The following is a 20,758-nucleotide window of genomic DNA, read 5'->3' as shown; positions in this document are numbered from 1 at the left end:
TGGAAGCTCTCATTACCAATCATGTGAAAGAATATGTTTTGACTGATACATGATGATAAAAAAATTCCGGGAAACCGCCTACTAATTCATATATTTGGTAAATTTGTTTCTCTCATGGTCTGTGAGAGATATAGGGTAGTCCCATATACATCTTTCTGTGTATAGTGCTTGTAACTTTACGAAGAATGGGCCAAATTTCTTATCATTTTGATGATTCCAGAACCTTGCAGATGCTAGATGCTAGATGATCAACCTTTTCTGATCGATTCCACAACTTTTCTTTCACAATGCAATCGCATGACCATAACTGGTCTTTACCTTTAATAGTAGGGATCAACCATACAAAAGTGTCATCGTGTTTTTTCCTCGATGTCATTGCCTGATTGATATTTAATTTGATTTGATTTGATTTGATTTATTGGTTTCTGCATCTCTTTATTTTTTTTATCATACATTTTCGTGAACATAATATGGTTTGATACAATGCTTTAAGTGTATATAATTTTATACAGATAATAAACGAAATTAAACAAATATACTGAATGCATAATTAACATACATTAGATGCAGGAGGGCTACAGAAATAAGCAAAGTAGCTTGACGTGCCCGCAGCCCTCAACTTAGATGCAACAATAAAAATACAAATAAAACAGAGCGTGACTTGCAGAGAAGAAAAGGAAAGGGGAGAGAAGGAGCGTTGGTAATACAATAAATCTCATACATCTGCTGATTGCATGCAGGTTCATTCATGAATGGTTAAACGTAGCTAGGTCATGGACGATTACACATCATTGTTGAATATACAGTCAATGTACACACGAACAAATAACTGACGGTCTCCTTTTCTTGTGGCGAGGGGGTGTTATATTCTTAGAACTCATCAAAAGAACCCCCCCCCCCCTTATAACGTTGTTTTTCAAAAGTATCTCTGTATGCCCCTTTCCTCTCATTTAATCCCCCTACCATTACAACAATGTATGACATTCATCTGTATTAATTTGATTTCTAGATATCTGGCTCGATAAGTAAAACGAAAGGTCTTATCCATGCCCCCCCCCCCATGTTCACAGACATCGTCGACCTTAATATTTTATCGTATGAATTTCATATATAAGTTTAGTCTCATTATGAGCACTGACTTATTTTGCAGATCGACGTGACGTAATGACAAAAGTCACAAAAACGAGACTTTCTTTTTCAATAGGTTTTTTTTTTATTTTGTATTATTGATTCCGAACAATACAATTCAATCTTAGAAATAAAATACATTTGTTTTTCATCTTGACATGAATTCAAAACATTTTCAAGAAAGAAAGAAAAGAAATCAGTTGTGACATAAAGCAAATAACCCCATCCAACCAAAAAAACACACCACCCGACCACACTTCCACACTCCCGCTCCATCCCCCTTCACCCCTCCCCTACCCCCATCCCACCTCCCAACGCAGGCGCGGATCCAGGATTTCTTAGGGGGGGGGCTCAAATTTGAAATTATGCGAGCCAAATATTGGTACGTAATGGTGACACCGGCAGTGGGGGGGGGGGGGGGGGACCATCACCCATGCACTCTTACATGCAGGCCCCGATGAACGTTTCTCGGAGGGGGTCAAGGGGTGGAGCCCCCAAAAGCTCAGGGGATATGGGAATTTTATTACTGTCAGATGAGCATATTTTGATACCTTATTTGTGACACTGGCAGGACACACATTAGTGTGGGGTCCAGGGGGCGGAGCCCCCTGATGCTCAGGGGTTTTATACATTAAATTACTGTCATATGAGCATATTTTGATACCTTATTTGTGATACTGGCAGGTCACGAATTGGCGTGGGGTTCAGGGGGCAAAGCCCCCAGAAGCTCAGGGGTTTGGGGCAAAAATTACGGTCAGATGAGCATATTTTGATACCTTATTTGTGACACTAGCAGGACACAAATTGGTGTTGGGTCCAGGGGGCAGAGCCCCCAGAAACTCAGGGGTTTTATACATTAATTATCGTCAGATGAGCATATTTTATATCTTATTTGTGACACTGGCAGGACACAAATTGGTGTGGGGTCCAGGGGATGGAGCCCCCAGAAGCTCAGGGGTTTTATACATTAAATTTTCGTCAGATGAGTATATTTTATACCTTATTTGTGACACTGGCAGGTTACGAATTGGTGTGGGGTTCAGGGGGCGGAGCCCCAAAAGGCTCAGGGGTTTTATACTTTAAATTACGGTCAGATGAGCATATTTTGATACCTTATTTGTGACAGTGACAGGACACAAAATGGGTCCAGGGGTGGAGCCCAAGGAAGCTCAGGGGTTTTGGGCAATAAATTACGGTCAGAAGAGCATATTCTAATACCTTATTTGTGACACTGACAGGACACAAATTGGTGTGGGTTCTAGGGGCAGAGCCCCAGAGGGCTCAGGGGTTTCATACATTAAATATCGGTCAGATGAGCATATTTTGATACCTTATTTTTTTACACTGGCAGGACGCAAATTGATGTTGGGTCCAGGGGGCAGAGCCCTGAGAAGCTCATAGTTTTTATACATTAAATTATCGTCAGATGAGCATAATTTTATACCTTATTTGTGACACTTGCAGGTTACGAATTGGCGTGGAGTCCAGGGGGCGGAGCCCCCGGAAGCTCAGGGGTTTTGGGCGATAAATTACGTTCAGTTGAGCATATTTCTATACCTTATTTGTGACACTGGCAGGTCACGAATTGGTGTGAGGTCCAGGAGGCGGAGCACCCAGAGGCTCAGGGGTGTTAGGCAGTAGATTACGGTCAGATGAGCTTCCAGGGGCCCGCTTAAGGACCATTGGTTGAGTCCCCGGAAACCCAGGGGTTTTACGGTCAGATAAACATAATGATTTTGATACCTCAGACACTGGCAGGACACTATATTGCCGTCAAGGGTGCCGAAACCCCAGAAGCTCAGGGTTTTAGGCATTTAATTACCGTCAGATGAACATCCAGGTGCCTGACTTTGGGCCCTAGGTGAAATCCAGGGGGCAGAGCCCCCAGAAACTCAGGGTTTTAAGGCATTAAATCACGTTCAGATGAGCAATTTTTTTTTTTGTTGACCCCGGAAATTAGAAAATTACGTCGTCAGATATTACGTTCAGTGGCTTAGAAGGGGGGGGGGGGGGGGGGGGGGGGGAGAAACAATTTTTGTTTGTTGCTTCCCATTTTTTTGCTAGGGGGAGTCGGCCCCCCCCCCCCCCACCCGATCCCAACGTAACGCCCTTCCCAGGCCCATCCCCCATCGTCATCAGTGGTCACCTGACAAGTTGCCTAGCATAGGATCAGCTGTTTGTATACACAATTGGCTACTTTTAGCGACCAATAACCGCGCTCAATGCGTATTCGGGCGTAGTTAGCCAAGAAAATCTACAGAATTTGCGCTCTGGTGTCTTCAAAAAGAAAAATGAAAAATGAATGTGTAACATTCAATTCAATTCAATTCAATTCGATTCAATTCAACATGGGTTATAAATAGAAGAAAAATTTGATAAAAACGTTTAATAGAGTCTCCAGTGTGATAATAAAACGTGACATATTATAGCAAAACAAATAACTTAAACTAAAACGTCTATTTTCAATTTCAAGTTGAGATTATGATACAACCATTAGTAGGAACACGCAATTCTACGGATTTAGTTTAGCGAACGAATAGAATGATGTATGTAATTTAAGCATGTTACGACTATTGAGCAGGCCTATTGTTACATAAATAGATTGAGATCGAAGTAAACAAAATACTAAATAATTTAGTTTCAAGTGATTTTGGCCAGGTTTTCAGAGTTGCAAAATTAAATCATAGCTCCAATGGAAATGGAAATGGAAACACACGGGCCCGAATTCACAAAGGAGGTTTGTCGACAAACGGCCCTTTACACATTATGTCACATGCCGAAACTGGCTCCCCCCCCCCCCCCCACTCAGTGTAATTTAAGGTACGCATAATGCTCGTTCCCTCTTTTTGAAAGCACCCCCTATCTGAGGACTGCCAACATTTCCGAACCCCCCTTTAGCGGGCTTTTCGCGGGCTTTTCCTGCCTTGGAGACCCCCCTAAATCAGGAAAAATGCTCAATGTACCCCCCTAAATTCGGAATAATTTCTCAGGAGTCCAAAGATTAGAGAAAAAAAGAAAAAACACCCCCTTTTTAAAGAAATCTCCGGGTGAAAAGTCAAATACACCCTTTTTTTTTTACAATTCTCGGGCCGGACTTCGTCGCACGAGAAGTACCCCTTTACCGGACATTTTGGTAACACGCATGCGGCCATTCCGACCCCTAAGTGGGGGGCCGGGCCAATAAGACCAAGACAAGAAGTTTCGGCCATGTGATATTATATGGGAGTAAAGATTAAGATATCAACTTTAAAACGGTATTTAGTTAAAATTTCATTTGATAGTTAAAAGCGTATATAAAGGGATTATTGTACATGTATGTACAATGCTGATAAACCCATAATTGTCGGTTTGAATCCTAACTTTATATCTGAAACAATAAGACCCAGACACGAAGTTCGGCATGTCCCATATATGAAGGCAAAGAGAAATAAATATCAGCTTTAAAATGGTGCTTGTCATTGTTAGTTAGAATGGCATACGATAGTTTTAAACACATCCAAATCTAATCTCTTACTCCGGGCTCTTTGACGTTACCGTCAGCCGAAACGTGCATATTTATCTTTTTCCTTTTCGAGTGGACGATTTTGAGACATTACAACCATCATCATTGAGGCTAGCTTCCTCCTTATTGGTCGCGGGCTTAATGGTCGCTAGTTTCAAGAAGTGTCGCAGTTTGCATCCCTCCCGCCCGCCCGCGGCCTCGTATATAGGCCTACGTAACGCACGGCCAACGTTAGCCTTCAGTGCAGCTCATTCAGAGCTCCGGACTGGCCTGGATGTTACATCAGCTCTCATTCCAAACTAACACCATAAATATCGCTAGACCCTACACATATATCTGCCGCTTTTTGATACTGGATCTCAAATTGCAGACGACATCCTTTCAGTGTATGTTTGATTGAAGAACAGTTGCAGTCTACTTGCTGAGCTGAGCTGAGACTGAGTCAAGTCTAGTCAGTTTACATTATTTACAAGCTGAACCTGCTGAAACTAGCTCAAGACGTGAAGAGTGAAGTGCAAGATGGCATTTTTCAACAAATTGAGTCAAAGTGCAAGGAATGCTGCTGGATCATTGAGCAACATCAGAGTAGCAGCCCCAAGTATGTGAAGTTTGTCAAGACTCTATTCCAGTATACTAGTTTCATTGTGCATTATTTATTAAAAGGCATTTTTAAATAGATCTAGGGGCAGGGCTTAGATTCTAGACCTTTATTTTTATTTTTAAAAATTTCATTTCTTGTGTCTTTTTTAATATTTTTATCCCCCCCCCCCTGCCTAATGCTAGGCAAATATACAATAATTGCATTATTTGCAAGGCAAAATATCACCAAATTAGTTTGCTTCTCTGGATATTAAGATTCCTAGACCCTTCTCGGTAACTTTCATTTTTTTCAGAACGGATAGAAAAGAGAGCAAGATTTGCTGATCTTTTGTCAATATTTTCATAATTTCACACCCAATTCCAAAGACAATTTGTTACCTGTGTAATTTTAAGTTCCTCTTTCCATTGGTGGTATCAGCTTTTTGAAATCTTACCAATTTTTTTAGATCTATGGTCACACCACCATAATATGTAGAATAATTTTGGTGTGTGTTTTTATTTTTGATTAAATGAAGAGTTCTTCGTACAATAGGGTACAATTATTACTTTGTAGATCTGGGCAGTGCTCATGAAACCATCATTAGTACAATTTCATCATCATCCCATTGATATGCGTGTTCATTTTAATTCAAAGGGATGTCTGCAAACTTGTACTTATGACCGCTTTAAAAAAAAGAAGATACCCGGGACCAGGGTTATAATCACAGATGTAAACCAAAACTGATTACCTGACTACCAGCAACTGTCATCATTCATGAGTTGAGACCTAAAAAGCACTTTATATTCAACTGCATTATCATAATATTCACTTAAAATATTTTCATAGGCAAGTTGGCTCAGTCGGTATACCATTTGCCTATTGTACCAAAGATTGTGGTTTTGAACGCAACCCAGACGAATGACTGAAGCCTGCACTGTGTTGATGTTTCCCTCCCCTTTCAATTTACAAATAATTTGATCAAGATCTAAAAATTCTCGCTATTACATGATGTCTGTCTGTTCCAAATTTTCTCAGACTGTTTTTTTTAACCTCATAAAAAAAAAAATTTAAGTAAATTTATCATATTTCAAAGAGCCTCTGAAAGATTTTAGATATATATGTATTAACTCTTGTGAAATTGTATTACTTATTTGTATAGATGGCGGAGGGATGGCAAATGTTTTTCACATGTTCATGTAATTTAGAAGTCCATGTGTACTTGTACCCCACCCCTCCCAAAAATCTGTTTTGATCCACCAACATATTTTTGAAATTACCTGAAAACGTTGAATTAAGGAAATTTCTGTAATGATGTAAGGATGCACATTTCGAAATATAAATTGTTTTTCAGTATCTATTTCAAAGTCTAATTTACAGAGCTTTGATATCAATCTGGTGATAATTGATTATAACTTAACCTTTCTTCTAGAGAATTATTGATTGTTACATGAGGTAATTATTTTGTGATTGTATTTTCTTGTAGTTCGTCACAAGGCATCTGCCAGTGCCGCAGCACCCAAGCTGGTCCCAGATGAATACGATGGGCCACTTATGAGGACGGAGCTTCCAGGACCAAAGTCACAGGTAGGCCTCATCATCATCATCATCATCATCATCACCATCTTCTCTCATCATCATTTCTCATCATCATCATCATCATCATCATCATCATCATCATCATCATCACCATCATTTCTCATCATCATCTCTCATCATCATCATTTCTCATCGTCGTCGTCGTCGTCGTCGTCGTCGTCGTCGTCGTCGTCGTCATCATCATCATTATCTCTCATATCTTCTTCTCATGTCTCATTCCATGTTTGCGGTTACTGTAGGGTTTAGTTTTGAGCTGGTGATTCATTGCTTTCTGTAGCCAATAGCTTTCCTCTCTCCTAACTACTGTACATGTTAATACCATCTCAATCTACCCATTCTTTATACATCCATCATGCCTATGCATGTGATCTGCTTGGGAGAAGATCCTTCAGTGATATAAAATGGGTACTTTGTCGTTGCAATCTCATTTTCACAATACTTTATTCAGGCAACAACCTCATAGCATGCTTCAGAGCTGTCAACCATTACGTTTTCCCCGGAATTATTCTTTTTTTCCTCCAAATTATGGTTTTCTTTGTAGTATGTTTTTTGTTTGTTTGGTCGCACAAGGTTGGCAGCTCTGGTGCGTTGATTACAATGGGAAAGAAAGATACAATGGAATGGCAAACTTAATACATGGTGATATTATTGTGCTTTGAGTTTCATGGTTTTCATTTGTCAAAAAACATGAAAATATAACTAAAATCTCAAGGCATATGTTTGTATTTTAAGAGATGTTTCAAAAGATATTTTACACTCTTCATCAAATATTTTTTACTTGATATATATATATATATATCTGCAAGTTTTGAGTTATTTTTGTCTGTTCAACATAATGTACATGCCATGCATCTAAAATAACCTTTATATCATATTATGGATGAGTATGCAAAAGGTCATCAATTAAATGAAAACCATATTGAATCAACTTTAGAGAGGATGCAATGCCTACAACATTTTATGGAATTCCATTTCACAAAATAGAATTTATTGTCAGTATTTGTTCAGTTGAAAGTTCAGTAGGAAGGAATATGCACTATGAACATGACAGACAAAGAAAGCGGACAAAATATACAGTTCCTCAGGTACACAAAGGAACATCCCTTCACTGCTATTATGTTAAAATATGTAGAACAGGTGTCACATGCATATTCACCTTTTTACATAATAGCAGTGAAGGGATGTTCCTTTGTCTACCTGAGGAACTGTATATTTTGTCCGCTTTCTTTGTCTGTCATATTCATAGTGATGGTAGGCCTATATATTCATGGTAGGCCTATATTCATGGAGAGTTATTCATCCATTCATCCTTTGGAAAATCAATAGCCACGTCCTTTGAATGAAAGGTCACTTGTGCTTTCAAGCTGTAGAGAATACCTGAATGTAATAGCTTAGTACAGTATACAATATATAATGTACAGTGTACTATACAGTGCCTCCCAGAAAAAACTAAACCAAGACTAATCAATGTTTTATCATAACTTAATCACAATTATAATTAAATGAATAAATGACACATATTTGTAAAGCTTAGATCCTCCTCTTTCATTTGATGCAACTCATATGATGCATATTTTACGCATAAGTGATTAAAAAACAATGTACCAAAAAGTCATTTGGGCAACGGTATCTGAATTTTCATAGAGAAAATCACATTTTTTAGAAAGTTCATTTCCTACCCTTTCATATGACACCTCAATCAGGAAAAATGAGCCAAGAATAACAATGTTCTGTTTGTTTAAAGTCATGCTTGCATTTCCATAATGTTACTAAACAAGTTCGTTTTCACTGGCTGCCTGCCATAGCAAATAAACAAGAAACTCTGTTTCATTGACGATCAGCCATGCATGAAGTCTTTCATCCTCTTTGTTTTTAGGGCAGACAGCTAGTGGAACGGATTTGTTTAATAAAAAGATTTAAAAACATATTTGAGAGTGTAGGCCATTCTGTAGCATGCAAAAATTATCTGGTAATTCATACTAAAGATTCAGATTCATATTTCAGATTCCTAATTCATTGGTCTGTACCGTATTTGAAAGGGGGAAAAAAACCCAGAAAATTGGCCTGCACTGGAGCAATAAACATCATGCCACCAATATAACAATAAAACAGCACACTCAAATATCAATTTTCATATCTTTATGGACATACATGTAGATGTCTGTAACACAAATCATTTAAAATGGACATTGTCCTATGTACACTTAGATAAAAACAAAACAATACACAGGAAAGCTCTTTTGTCATGCCAGTACCCCTCCATTCCATCATCATGGAACGAATGGAAATCTAGGGGAGGCAGGTGGGCAAACAATCGCTTCCATTTACCATCGATCTCCTCCTTCCCACTCCCAGGCTCGCAGACGAGACCCTGGTAGTATAGGGTTTCTAACGGTCCCAGTAGTATGCTCCCTGGCAAATCCTCGATGCCTGTATTGTATGTACATTTTGAGGGATACAGTGACTCAAAGACGTAACTCCATTTTGGCCAGTTTGAGAAAAAGTGGATTACATGTACATGTACATATATATGTCACTGAGCACTTGGTCTTAGTCTATGTTTCACTAGCCATTGACTTCAATGGGGTGTTGGGTGGAGTTACGTCTTTGTGTTTCCTGGAAAGCAAATACTCATTTTGGCAAAATATGGAGTTACGTCTTTGTGTCACTGAATCCTTGATCTGTTGTTCATGTACTTTTGGCTAGAGGTGACTGTATTCCAGCACCTGTTTGGAACCAGAAGGGACTTGTAACTCATTATCCATGTACTTTAACACAGTGTGCACGACCTTCTGGCTCTGAATAGACAATATGCCCTTGTGTGAAAATGTTATAATGTACATTTACAATTTTTTATCCTTAGAATATGGTCATACGATATATGTACAGTATGCTACATGCATACTTTGTGATGATTTCAACTTTGTGTCAAGCACAGCATGTACCGGTACGCTATAATCAAGTGTGCATGCACGGCTAGAATTCATGGTTTATTAATGAAACTGTTTAATTACCGGAAGTCAGGCAAAAGCTTACATGTAGGTTTAGACATTTGCAACCCATCACCAATGGACACTAAAGTGAAATATTTTTATCTTTTAATAGACATTTCTAGGTATTGAAACTCCATTGTTATTTGCAATACAGCACACTTAAACAAGGGTTCGACCATGCAAGAACTCAATTGCAAAATCTTCCTAGATTTCATTTTTGTGACATTTTTTTCCTTCTTACCCTGAGATTTTACCCAAGTTATTCTTGCTGCCTTTACTGATTTAGACACAGTTTGGTGTTGAATGCATTTTCAATGAATACTTCAACTGTAAAGCTATAATGTATGTTGATCCATTGTGTAAATTCTTTGAATTTCAATGTAATAATAACCATTTACATGTACCATTAGCCCCACATTGGTATACACTGACTCTATACAAGGCAATATGACAGGGTTGATAGCACTTCTTCTTTATCTTTTTTTTTCTCCACAGGAACTATTGAAGAAAATGGACAGTATTACAAGGGTATGTACATATTATTTACTAGGAAATGTATTCACGATTTCCAAATGCAGATTTCCAAATTTCCACTGTGTATAGTGCTCAGTGATTGTGTCCATTGAAATGCAACCCAGGGGCTTCTTTTGTCCTACGTGTATGTTTTTCGGTTTATTGAGTATACATATATTCACAAAAAGTTCCCTATTTTGTTCAAAATTGGTTTACAATCATTCAAATGTTTGCGAACATCATGTAAATGTGACAATTTTTGGGTGAAATTATTTTGCTCTTTGTTATTAAAAGAGCCGCAAAAAATTCAATGTTTGCATAGTGTACATATAAAATATTGAGGTTAGCAGGCCTACAATATAATAATATAATAATAATAATGTTATAATAAATATTGGGTCCATATACTCTAGGGATATTTATATTTTGCTGCGAATATATATAGGGCCTACACAATATACCTTCAATTTTCATCGATTATTATAATGGAAATACAGTGTATGTGCTTTACGGGCTCTAGGCAGTGCATGCTCATACTGTACGTACATGTAGGTGAAATGGTAGGGATTTTGTTTATTCAATTTGATTGACCTCTGTCTAGAAATATAGCAAATTTACATTTGACCCACGCTATACAGTATTTACTCTCCTGTCTGCCTTCCATACACATGTACAGGTATGCAGAGAAATGCACATAGACACGTATACTGTATGCACCTGTACCTGTATGTTTATATCTGGGGATATATCTGTATTTGCCCACCTCTCAGCCTTCCCATATACTGTACATGTGTACACAGATATGGTGGTGGTGGTGGTTATTTTACCTGACTGCTAAGAAATCATAAATGCTTGTTCGTAAGCAACCAGACGACCGACTGCCGACTGCTTTAGGTCCTCTCCGATATCTGACGAACTGAAGTAGATCAAGGTTGAAATGGTGCAGGTTTGAATGGTCAAATCAAACCGATACGCCAGCTATTGGAATCCTTTCAGCTGGAAAATCAAAATTTTGGAGAGTCACTCAGCTATTAAATTGTTTTGCATTGCACTTATTTAATCTCAGTTATTATAAAAAACAACTTTTAGTTCCGATGTAGATTGTAGATGCATGCTTATTAGCAAGACTGTGACCCAGCATGTCAAATGTACCAATGCTTGAATACCCGTTATATAAATGATGTAAAAATGAATTACAGTAATGTATTTTTTCAAAAACTAGAAAAATATACGGTACCGGTAACTACAAAGCAGTCACATGTACCTCTGATTTAGAGTTTAGAGTTTGAGTTTGAGTTTGAAGTTTATTATCCAAACAAAAAATACATTGATATAACAATAAAATGTGAATGTTTAACATTGAAAGAATAAATGGGACCAGAAAATAGCATTTAATGCTAATCGTGTCTTTTATCACTATTAAACACACTAGTCACAGCAATGAATAAGAATGTGATGAATAAATATTAAGCTACAAGCTATTCTACATCTAGGCTAAAATATGTTCTGTGATTAAATACAAAGCTTTGGTATTTTACACTAGGTAAAAGATAAAGAAGCTAGAAGCTATTGCCATGCAGTCACACCTGCTTTAGTGACCACCTGTCTACAAAGACCACCTTTCTACTATTAGACCACATTTTTTGTTTCCCTTGAAAATGGTTTCTCATTGTATCGTGAAACCAAGCATTCACAGGGGTTGATGACCTTACCTGTATGTATGAATTTCCAGACAGCTACAATTCATTGCATGCATGGAGCTATACAATAAGCCCTTTTATTCCTAGTCTGAACATCGTATAATAACGGAAAATTGAATCACAAAACGTTGTTGAAGATCCCTTTTGAACCTTGTTTTGTTCGAAAAGTTGTTAAGATTCGTGACATTGAATTTAATGCTCGATGAAGCACAAACTGCTTAATAGAAGAGGTTACCTGTTTAATCACAAAACGTTGTTGAAGATCCCTTTTGAACCTTGTTTTGTTCGAAAAGTTGTTAAATATCTGATTCGTGACATTGAATTTAATGCTCGATGAAGCACAAACTGCTTAATAGAAGAGGTTACCTGTTTAATCACAAAACGTTGTTGAAGATCCCTTTTGAACCTTGTTTTGTTCGAAAAGTTGTTAAATATCTGATTCGTGACATTGAATTTAATGCTCGATGAAGCACAAACTGCTTAATAGAAGAGGTTACCTGTTTAATCACAAAACGTTGTTGAAGATCCCTTTTGAACCTTGTTTTGTTCGAAAAGTTGTTCAATATCTGATTCGTGACATTGAATTTAATGCTCGATGAAGCACAAACTGCTTAATAGAAGAGATTACCTGTTTAATGCATGAGCAGTACATATGGATCAGTCTTTTTTGATAATTAATTTGGATAATTTGAATGTATTATTGTAATAGATTGAGACCTGACCCTTTATACAGCCTTAATTTTTAATACAATAGCCTTTTATTTGTGGGCTAGAAATGAAATATGTTCAATTTAGTATTACATGCACCGGTATCTAAAATACTTGAACATTTTGAAAATAAACCCCATTATTTTTTTTTCTTCCGATTTTATCCTTATTTTCACGATTTTTCTCTTATTTTCTCTATGTTTTCTGATTTTTCCCAATTTTCTTACTCAAAAGGAGGGGAATGTTGTTAAATGCCATTTTTTTTTCGTGGTTGAGGGGAAGGAAAAAAAAACCCTATTTTTTGTTTTAGTGCTCACTATCACCCCTGGTTCGATGTGATATTCCTCCTACAGAACACGGCAACCATTCAGATGTTTGTAGACTACAAAGCAAGCAAGGGTAACTTCCTGGTAGACGTCGATGGCAATCGATACCTGGACTGCTTCAATCAGATCTCATCCGTTCCTCTTGGTATGTTCCTCCTTTATTCTTGTCAAAATCCCAGACATTAAGGTCTGGAGGTTGTCTCAGGAATCAGAATCAGGAATACATGTACATTGACCCATTTCTATCAAGAACCAGTGCTCCCCTGTTTTCAAAGTGTACTGATCACCAAAACATGTTTTGCTCTTGATTTATCGGTTCCTTGTTGCTTGCTATACTGTAGTCAAACTATGAGCTTCAAATTTTCTTATACAAAGAGATATTGCAGTTTAAATACACTCAAACTACAGCACTAGGTAAATGTAGCAAGATCTAGCATCTTTCTTGTCTCTAACCGTTTCATCTTTATAAAAAAAGAAAAGATGAATGAAAGTTCAAATCCAAAGAAATCTGGGAGAGATTGGTTAGAATTAAGACTGGGATCAGTATTCAGAAGATGGCATGCAGCACAGAACACTGGAGTGACCTCTTGAGACGTGTCTGGTAACCAGTCTCCAACCTGCCACCTTGAAGCTTCAAATCTGATGTGATTAAGATATAATCAAATTTCATCTCGGGCACCAGGGTTCATAATACAGTTATCTGCTATAATGAACTGTATTCGCTAGCTCGGGTATTCCTTGCCGAACTCGCTAGTCTTCTCCACTGAAGTAAAGATTAAAACCACTCTAGATCTAAATGAAAACTTAAATATGATATAGTATAGTATTAATGACTGCTTTGAGAGAAATAGTTGTTTTATTACGCTCAAGGGAAGGTTAGAATTGTGCTATTCCCCGAGGCTTGCCGAGGGGAATAGCCCAATTGTAACCTTCCCGAGAGCGTATGAAAACAACTATTTCTCGAATATTAAAGCAGTCATTAATACTTTTATATGCCGAAAAAAAATAGACTAAAAAATAAAAAATAAAAAATACTTTTTTTTTTTGTCGAAGGTGAGAGTCGAACTCTTGCGTACAACGGGTGATGAATCTTACACCAACGCCTTACACCACTCGGCCATCGCGCGCTGTTCACATGCTTGGCAGTTTTGTACAATATATACATTAAAATGGATTGAAACCGGCTTTGGCGTGATGAATGCTTCGCAAAAGCACCCTTCTTTTACTTTTGCAATGCATATTGGCACGAACTTAGATCAAGATCTATCGGCAGATGTTGTTTTTTTTTTTTGGAAGTTTATTTTCGTCTTCATGTCAACAATGCAAGATAAAATTGTCGGTAAGATCGATCGAGATTCAATTGTATTGAAATTACCGACCAATCCTTCGCACACATACGGTATCCTCGATCGCTCAAACCATTTTTTAACATGTAAACCTATGGGGTAACCATGGAGGCTGACCTATTTTTTTAATAACCATGGTTATTAAAAATATTAAATGTTTTATGCATGGTTACCGGGAATTTTACAGGAACAGTTGAAGTTTATGAATGCAATTCGACCAATCAGATGGCTGGATTTCTTAAGTGAGGTATATAATGTGCTATAATAATGAATTAAAATGCAGGTATTTATCCTTCAAGGTTGTTGTCAAGGAAGAGGTATCACTATTGGTAGAATTAGATAAATACACCCTTCAAATACTTTTTTTGGGCATAATTGAATGAACACTGTTGTAAATGCATATGTACACTGTACAGTACTTGTATGCTTGGTTTGTGATCAAGAGACTTGATTTATTGCAAGCATGGAATTTAAAATTTCTAGTTCATAAGCTAATTAACACATCTTCTATTAAAGAGCGTTAACAGCATCAACTCACACTTTTCAACATATAATCAATGTCCTTCATTGTACATAGTTCCCAATACATGTAGATAATGTTGTGTTTACATATATATTTTATGAAAACACACATACCGGTACATACATGCATGATGTCATTTTAATTTTTATGCAGAAATTAGAATTATCATGGCTACAGGTATCAGCACAATTAAGTACAGTGTATAAACATGTAGAATTCCAATGCAAGGCACAAAGCCCATCTCCTGTTAATATGCAAGATTTGGAATGCTCCGATATTACACTCCTTATTGAGGAGATGTATCTGTATTGATTGGATATGAGGCTGTCCAAACACACCAAGATTGATGGAGTGCATTGAAAGAATAAAATGTAGATTACATCAACCAAGAAAATACCCAGGAGCCTGGATTAAATCAACCTTGGCCTGATCAGACTAGTTTAAATTTATATGAAACTCGTATAAAGAAAAGTTAACATCTTGTTCAGACTAGAAAATTATATTGTATAAAGTAAATAATTTTGATGGGGTCAATAGACTAGCTATTTTCGTAATGTCACCAAATGTAATGCATATGTCTTTGTAAAGCGCCTCTATACAAACTATTTGATTTGGTTTGATTTGATTTGATTTATTTATTTCTGTTTGATTTTCTTTTTCTTGTGCATTTTTACAAATATGTAACTAACAAACATTTCAAATTCACACATGACAAAAGAATGATGAGAATAATAGTATTTCAATAGACAGAATCCGAACTGCATACATTAGATGTTGCCAGGTTGGACAAACATTATGGCTTTCCCTACCGATCAACACTTAATATATGCAGTTTCCATTCTGACTATTATTCTTATCAGGTGAATGAAATAATTTGTAATTAGGCACTTCACAAAGACTTATGTATTAAATTTGGTTACATTACAAAATTGGCCTATCAGCCCGCCCAGTTATATGATTTTGTTACAATACACCATTCAGACTGGAGAAGGACCTGATTCTTTATAGATGCTCAAACAGGCGTTTTTTGCTATAAGACGTTGCGTTACACAACGTTTCTTTTATGTTCAGACTAGGCAAAAAGTAATTACCCCGGTACTTATCATATAGCTGTGTGATTCTCGTATACAGTACTGCTTAAAAAGTTGGGAAAAAAGCAGACACTCTCACACTGTGTCACGCGTAACTGCATGTATTATTCCATATAATTTGGTGTGACGTGGTGTTAGGGTGTCTACTATTTTAAGCAATACTTCAAGTAATACTGTGTAGCTTTACAATGATTCGGTCCGTGTTGACACCGTGTTGGCACCGGGGTGGTCCTGGATGGTCCTGGATGGTCCTGGATGGTCCTGGATGGTCCTGGGCGGTCCGGGAGTCGACCCCGGATGTTTTTGACGGTCAAAAACTGCCGGGGTGGTCCGGGACGGTCCGGGACAAAAGTTTGATCCGGGGTGATCCGTGTAGCCACCGTGCTGGGTCCGGGGTCATCCGTAGTGGCGCCGGGGCGGTCCGTGTTGATCCGTGGCAGTCCGGGAGTGAGTTATTGACCGCCCAGGACCATCCAGGACCACCCCGGTGCCAACACGGTGTCAACACGGACCGAATCCCGGATCACCCCGGATGGGGTCCGGGATGGTCCGGGACGGTCCGGGACGTATATGGGACTGTAGCTTAAAGCATCACACTTTTTTTAACAAAACATCCCGGACCATCCCGGATCACCCCAGACCATGGTCCGGGATGGTCCGGAGTGGTCCGTGCTCGTCCGTGCTGGTCCGGCTTTATATGGGACTGGGGCTTAAAGGTCTTTAGATATGGGCACATCTAAAGACGCAAAAAGGTGTGTTTTGTATGTGACATACAGCCAGAATCACGTTTCTGAGAGATGATAAACGCAAAGCTGTTTTGAACCCCACATACAAATCGGACAACCCAGGTTAATTTCCGGTTCTGAAGCTAGCACGCGCCATGTGTTGTGTACAAGCATATGTGTCTAGTAGACCTCCGAGAAACTGTCTGCTTCCCGGGTCAAAACAGCCGTGCAGACACAAGGCCTTTATTTTGAATGGTGAAGAGACGATAAACGCGACATCCCGCAAATCACTTTCGTATAGTGGGGTTCGATAGTGGGGTATGATAGTGGGGTACGATATGTACAAATCTAGTGGCAAGACCCAATAAACGTATCCGTAGAGAGAAATAATGCAATGTTATTATGATAGTCAACAACTGCAATTATTTAGACTTCTGTGATTTTCTCCATGTATGTACAGTACATGTACATGTAGGGAGGGCTCTGTCATATAATAGAAGAGGACAACTGTTTTTTTGCTATTTTGTGCTTTAACCTCTTAACCTCTTGCATCTTATGGACTGCAAACCCTGTCATAGATTTTGAGTGTTCAACAATATGTTCAAGGTCTATGTTTTCCTTCCTGAAACAGGAAAAGATATACATCTATCGTGAAGTTTATATACGCTGTATTGGGAAGATATTTCGTGTCCTATATACAATCAACAAAACAAAGCGATTCTAGTCAAAATTCCACTCACGAAAGTTCATTTATAACAACTTTTAAAATTTGTGGTGGACGGGAAAGGTTAATAAGATCATTTTTGTAATAATGCATTCAAAATTCAAATTTACAACATTGTATACACTTTCACTTTGTAACTATCCATTAGATTTTTACCTGGTATAAGTTTTTATTTATTAGTCTAATTTATTGATATGTTGAACTGAAATCTTGTTAATTAATTGATATTAATTAATTATTTAGCAATTAACATAGAAATATGTAATACCAGTACATGTGTTGGATTTTACTTTGATTTTTCTTGTTTCTTTCCAGTTGTTTCATCAATTCTTTCTTTTAATAGAAATTGTGATACATACATGTATATAGATCAGATGAAACAACAAGGAATGGAACAAAAAAGACAAAACAAGTAAAATCCAATACCTATTGCATTTGTGTACTGGTATGTCTCTATCGAATAAATAATATTTTCTTCTTTTGTTCCATTTTCTAGGGTACAACCATCCAGCTCTATTGGAAGCCGTTACAAATCCAGATCTTGCTGTAAGTGACCTAACTGTATCAAACAACTTTCTTCTTTTTTCTTGGAAGCTTTCCAAAGTTCATTATTTCTGAAATGCTATTCAGTTCTTTCTTTTTCCTCATCCTTCTTTTCCATTGTTCTATCTCAGCTAGTATCGCAGTGTTCAAGACAAATTTTAGTGCTGCTACTGCATGTGATAATGATAATGAACTACCTGTAAATTCATATAATGATCATGTAATTCACCACTGAATAATTTACTCAAACTTGTTGTATGTTGAGACCCAGAAGGGTGTAAACTCATATCATTTTACAGAGAGTTTAATAATCATGATGACCTTCTGGCGCTAAACATATATCTGTAGTGATTTTTTTTTTAAAGGTGAAAATGTATGAAAAAAGCTGTTGTGCAGACTTCAGAATGACTATAGAAACCGGCATACATGTATGTTTTATTAAATTAACAACAGACATCACCACCCAGCACAAAAGGAAATCAAGTATAAAGGCATTGTTGCATGAGTTTGGCTTTTGCCGTTATTACTGTATAAATATAAATTCTGAAGAAAAAAAGACAAGTGTTATTTTGAACATGTTCATCCTATTCATGTAACAGAAAGAAGCACTTCTAAAGAAAAAATGTCTATGTCACCACTTTCGGTGTAAATCCTGCATTATATTACCCACAAAAGAAAGTAAATTCACAGCAACCATTTTTTTTTTTTTGGGGGGGGGGGGGGGAGGGGAGAGGGGGGAGGGGGTAACCTGTTCGTTCCAAACACTATGATCAAATTGGCTGATGAGAACCAGGGAGGAGTTATATCTATTCAAAACGATATACGTTAATGCCCATCTTGCGCTTTATGGCCGGGCCGTCAGCCGCAATGCTTACAATACATCCAGGGTCGATGTTTGTCAAGATTGCTTTGTGTCTGCACTGCTAGTGTAAATAGACTGACGTATCGTATGTCAGTCAGCTGATGCATTAGTACTTCTCATGCTCCTAGCTTCCCCTTCTCCATCAATGTCATTGTGCTTCTCTTTACTTGCTCAGGGTTAAGTCCGCTTGATATGTCCTCTCTCCCTATTCTCCTCTTCCCTATGTACAACTATCCCTCATTTTCCCTTTTTTCTCTGTCTTTCTCCCCATCTGTCTGCCTGTCTGCTTCTAACTCTCCCTCTCTTTCTTTCTCTCCCTCTCTTTCTCTCTCCTCTGTGTATGTTTGTACTCTGTCTACACCTGAACTTCTCACTCACTTTCTCTCATCTTCCATCTCTCTATTTCCTTTCTCAATATCTCCTCCTTCTAGCACCCCCCTCTCTTTCTCCCCTTTTTCTCTCTCCCTTTCTCTCGCTCTTTTTTTCTCTCTCTCTGTCTCTTTCTCTTGCTCTCTCTCCCCGGCCTCTGTCTATCTGTCTGTTGACCTGTCTGTCTGTCTCTCCTCTCTCCTCTCTCTTCTCTCACCCCTCCCCTCTCTCCCTCCCTTTCTTCATTCCCGCTCTTCTCTCTCTATATACTCCTCCTCCATATCACAGTGACTTCATCTTTATATTTCCATTCATGTCGTCTGTAATCACACAACAGCCTACAGTTCCCAATCCTTTTTTACCAGCATACCCTTAATCCTCCGAGCTTCCTCTATTTGCTTTCCGTCCAACAAAATCCATTATCCTGGTTGCCTTTAGACAAGTAGAAATGTAAATGGAGGCAACATTCTTTCTCTGGTTGATTGAAAGGGTTAGAAAACAGTGACCTTGCGTTTCTGCTGGAAAAATACCATCCCTGGATCATGATGGTGTTCCCACTGTACTGCAATGAATCTATGAAGTCCATTGTTAAGTTGATGCAGTGAGAAGATTTCATATCACATTATTGGAGACTATAGGGGATACCATACCTGCCAACCCTTACAAATAATCCAGAATATTACGTTTTTCTGGATTTGTAGGACCTGAATAACCAGAATATATAGTTTTTTTCATTATTTTGTTTGCGCTAAAGCTGAATTGTGTGCCTTGAATGGCTGCATGATCGAGCAGCCAATTTTGTATTCGCTTTTTGGTACAGATATACCGCGTATTGCCAGTTACGCTACCGCTGCAAGTGAGATTTCTTATTTTCGAAGGCATACCGTGCTAAAAATTCCTAATTCTTATTTTCAAATGTTGGCAGGTATGGGATACATACATGATATTCTGAAACTACAAGAGGGGGAGGAATACAATGTAGACATGATATGAAGTGTCATATATACATGTATATAGGACTACAGAATTATGGTCATTATTAACCAGATTACTATTGAATAATAACCCTGAGATATAATGTGGGCTGTGGCTTCAAGTTCAGGGAAAATATATTATATACCAAAAAGAGATTAGAATTGACAGGTTTCATGTAAGTTGAGGGGCTGGGGTATGTAGATTGAGGGGTATTGCAAAAACATGTACACATAGAATAAGGACAAGTTGGGGAGAACTTTGAACCATTTGATTGTGATTCCATGTAAGGAATTTTCGCCATGTTATTTACGAAGAATCCCAGTAGTTGAGACGAACATAATAGAAAGCACACTTGGTTTGTCAGGCATGACGCTCGATCTTGGTACAATAATTGAACCTAAATCATTGAAAATACATGGTGTACGTGAATGATCATTAATGATGATTCATTAATGCATTTCTAAAAATTGTCTACTCTATAGTCGGATCAAAGGTGTGTGCCGGGGCTTGACAAACACCTGTACATTATTCTTTGTTCATGTTAGCTAAAGAGG

General features: G+C 37.9%; 1 protein-coding gene across 1 annotated transcript in view; it reads left to right on the top strand.

Annotated features, from left to right (window-relative positions):
* The first annotated feature begins 4,958 nt into the window (after positions 1 to 4,958).
* The window catches only part of LOC577656 (4-aminobutyrate aminotransferase, mitochondrial), a 30,278-nt gene continuing 14,478 nt past the window's right edge, over positions 4,959 to 20,758 (top strand). Inside the window, exons 1-5 of the mRNA XM_011681071.2 lie at positions 4,959 to 5,228; positions 6,694 to 6,794; positions 10,295 to 10,327; positions 13,074 to 13,191; positions 17,952 to 18,001. Coding sequence (XP_011679373.2) covers positions 5,150 to 5,228; positions 6,694 to 6,794; positions 10,295 to 10,327; positions 13,074 to 13,191; positions 17,952 to 18,001 — 381 coding nt within the window. The 5' untranslated portion in view covers positions 4,959 to 5,149. The remainder of the gene's footprint in view (positions 5,229 to 6,693; positions 6,795 to 10,294; positions 10,328 to 13,073; positions 13,192 to 17,951; positions 18,002 to 20,758) is intronic.

This window comes from Strongylocentrotus purpuratus, unplaced genomic scaffold, assembly GCF_000002235.5.
Source record: "Strongylocentrotus purpuratus isolate Spur 01 unplaced genomic scaffold, Spur_5.0 spur5_scaffold_14, whole genome shotgun sequence".
NCBI classification, from domain to species: Eukaryota; Metazoa; Echinodermata; class Echinoidea; order Camarodonta; family Strongylocentrotidae; genus Strongylocentrotus; species Strongylocentrotus purpuratus.
The sequence above is the reverse complement of the archived record's forward strand: the minus strand, read 5'-3'. Positions and strand labels throughout refer to the sequence as shown.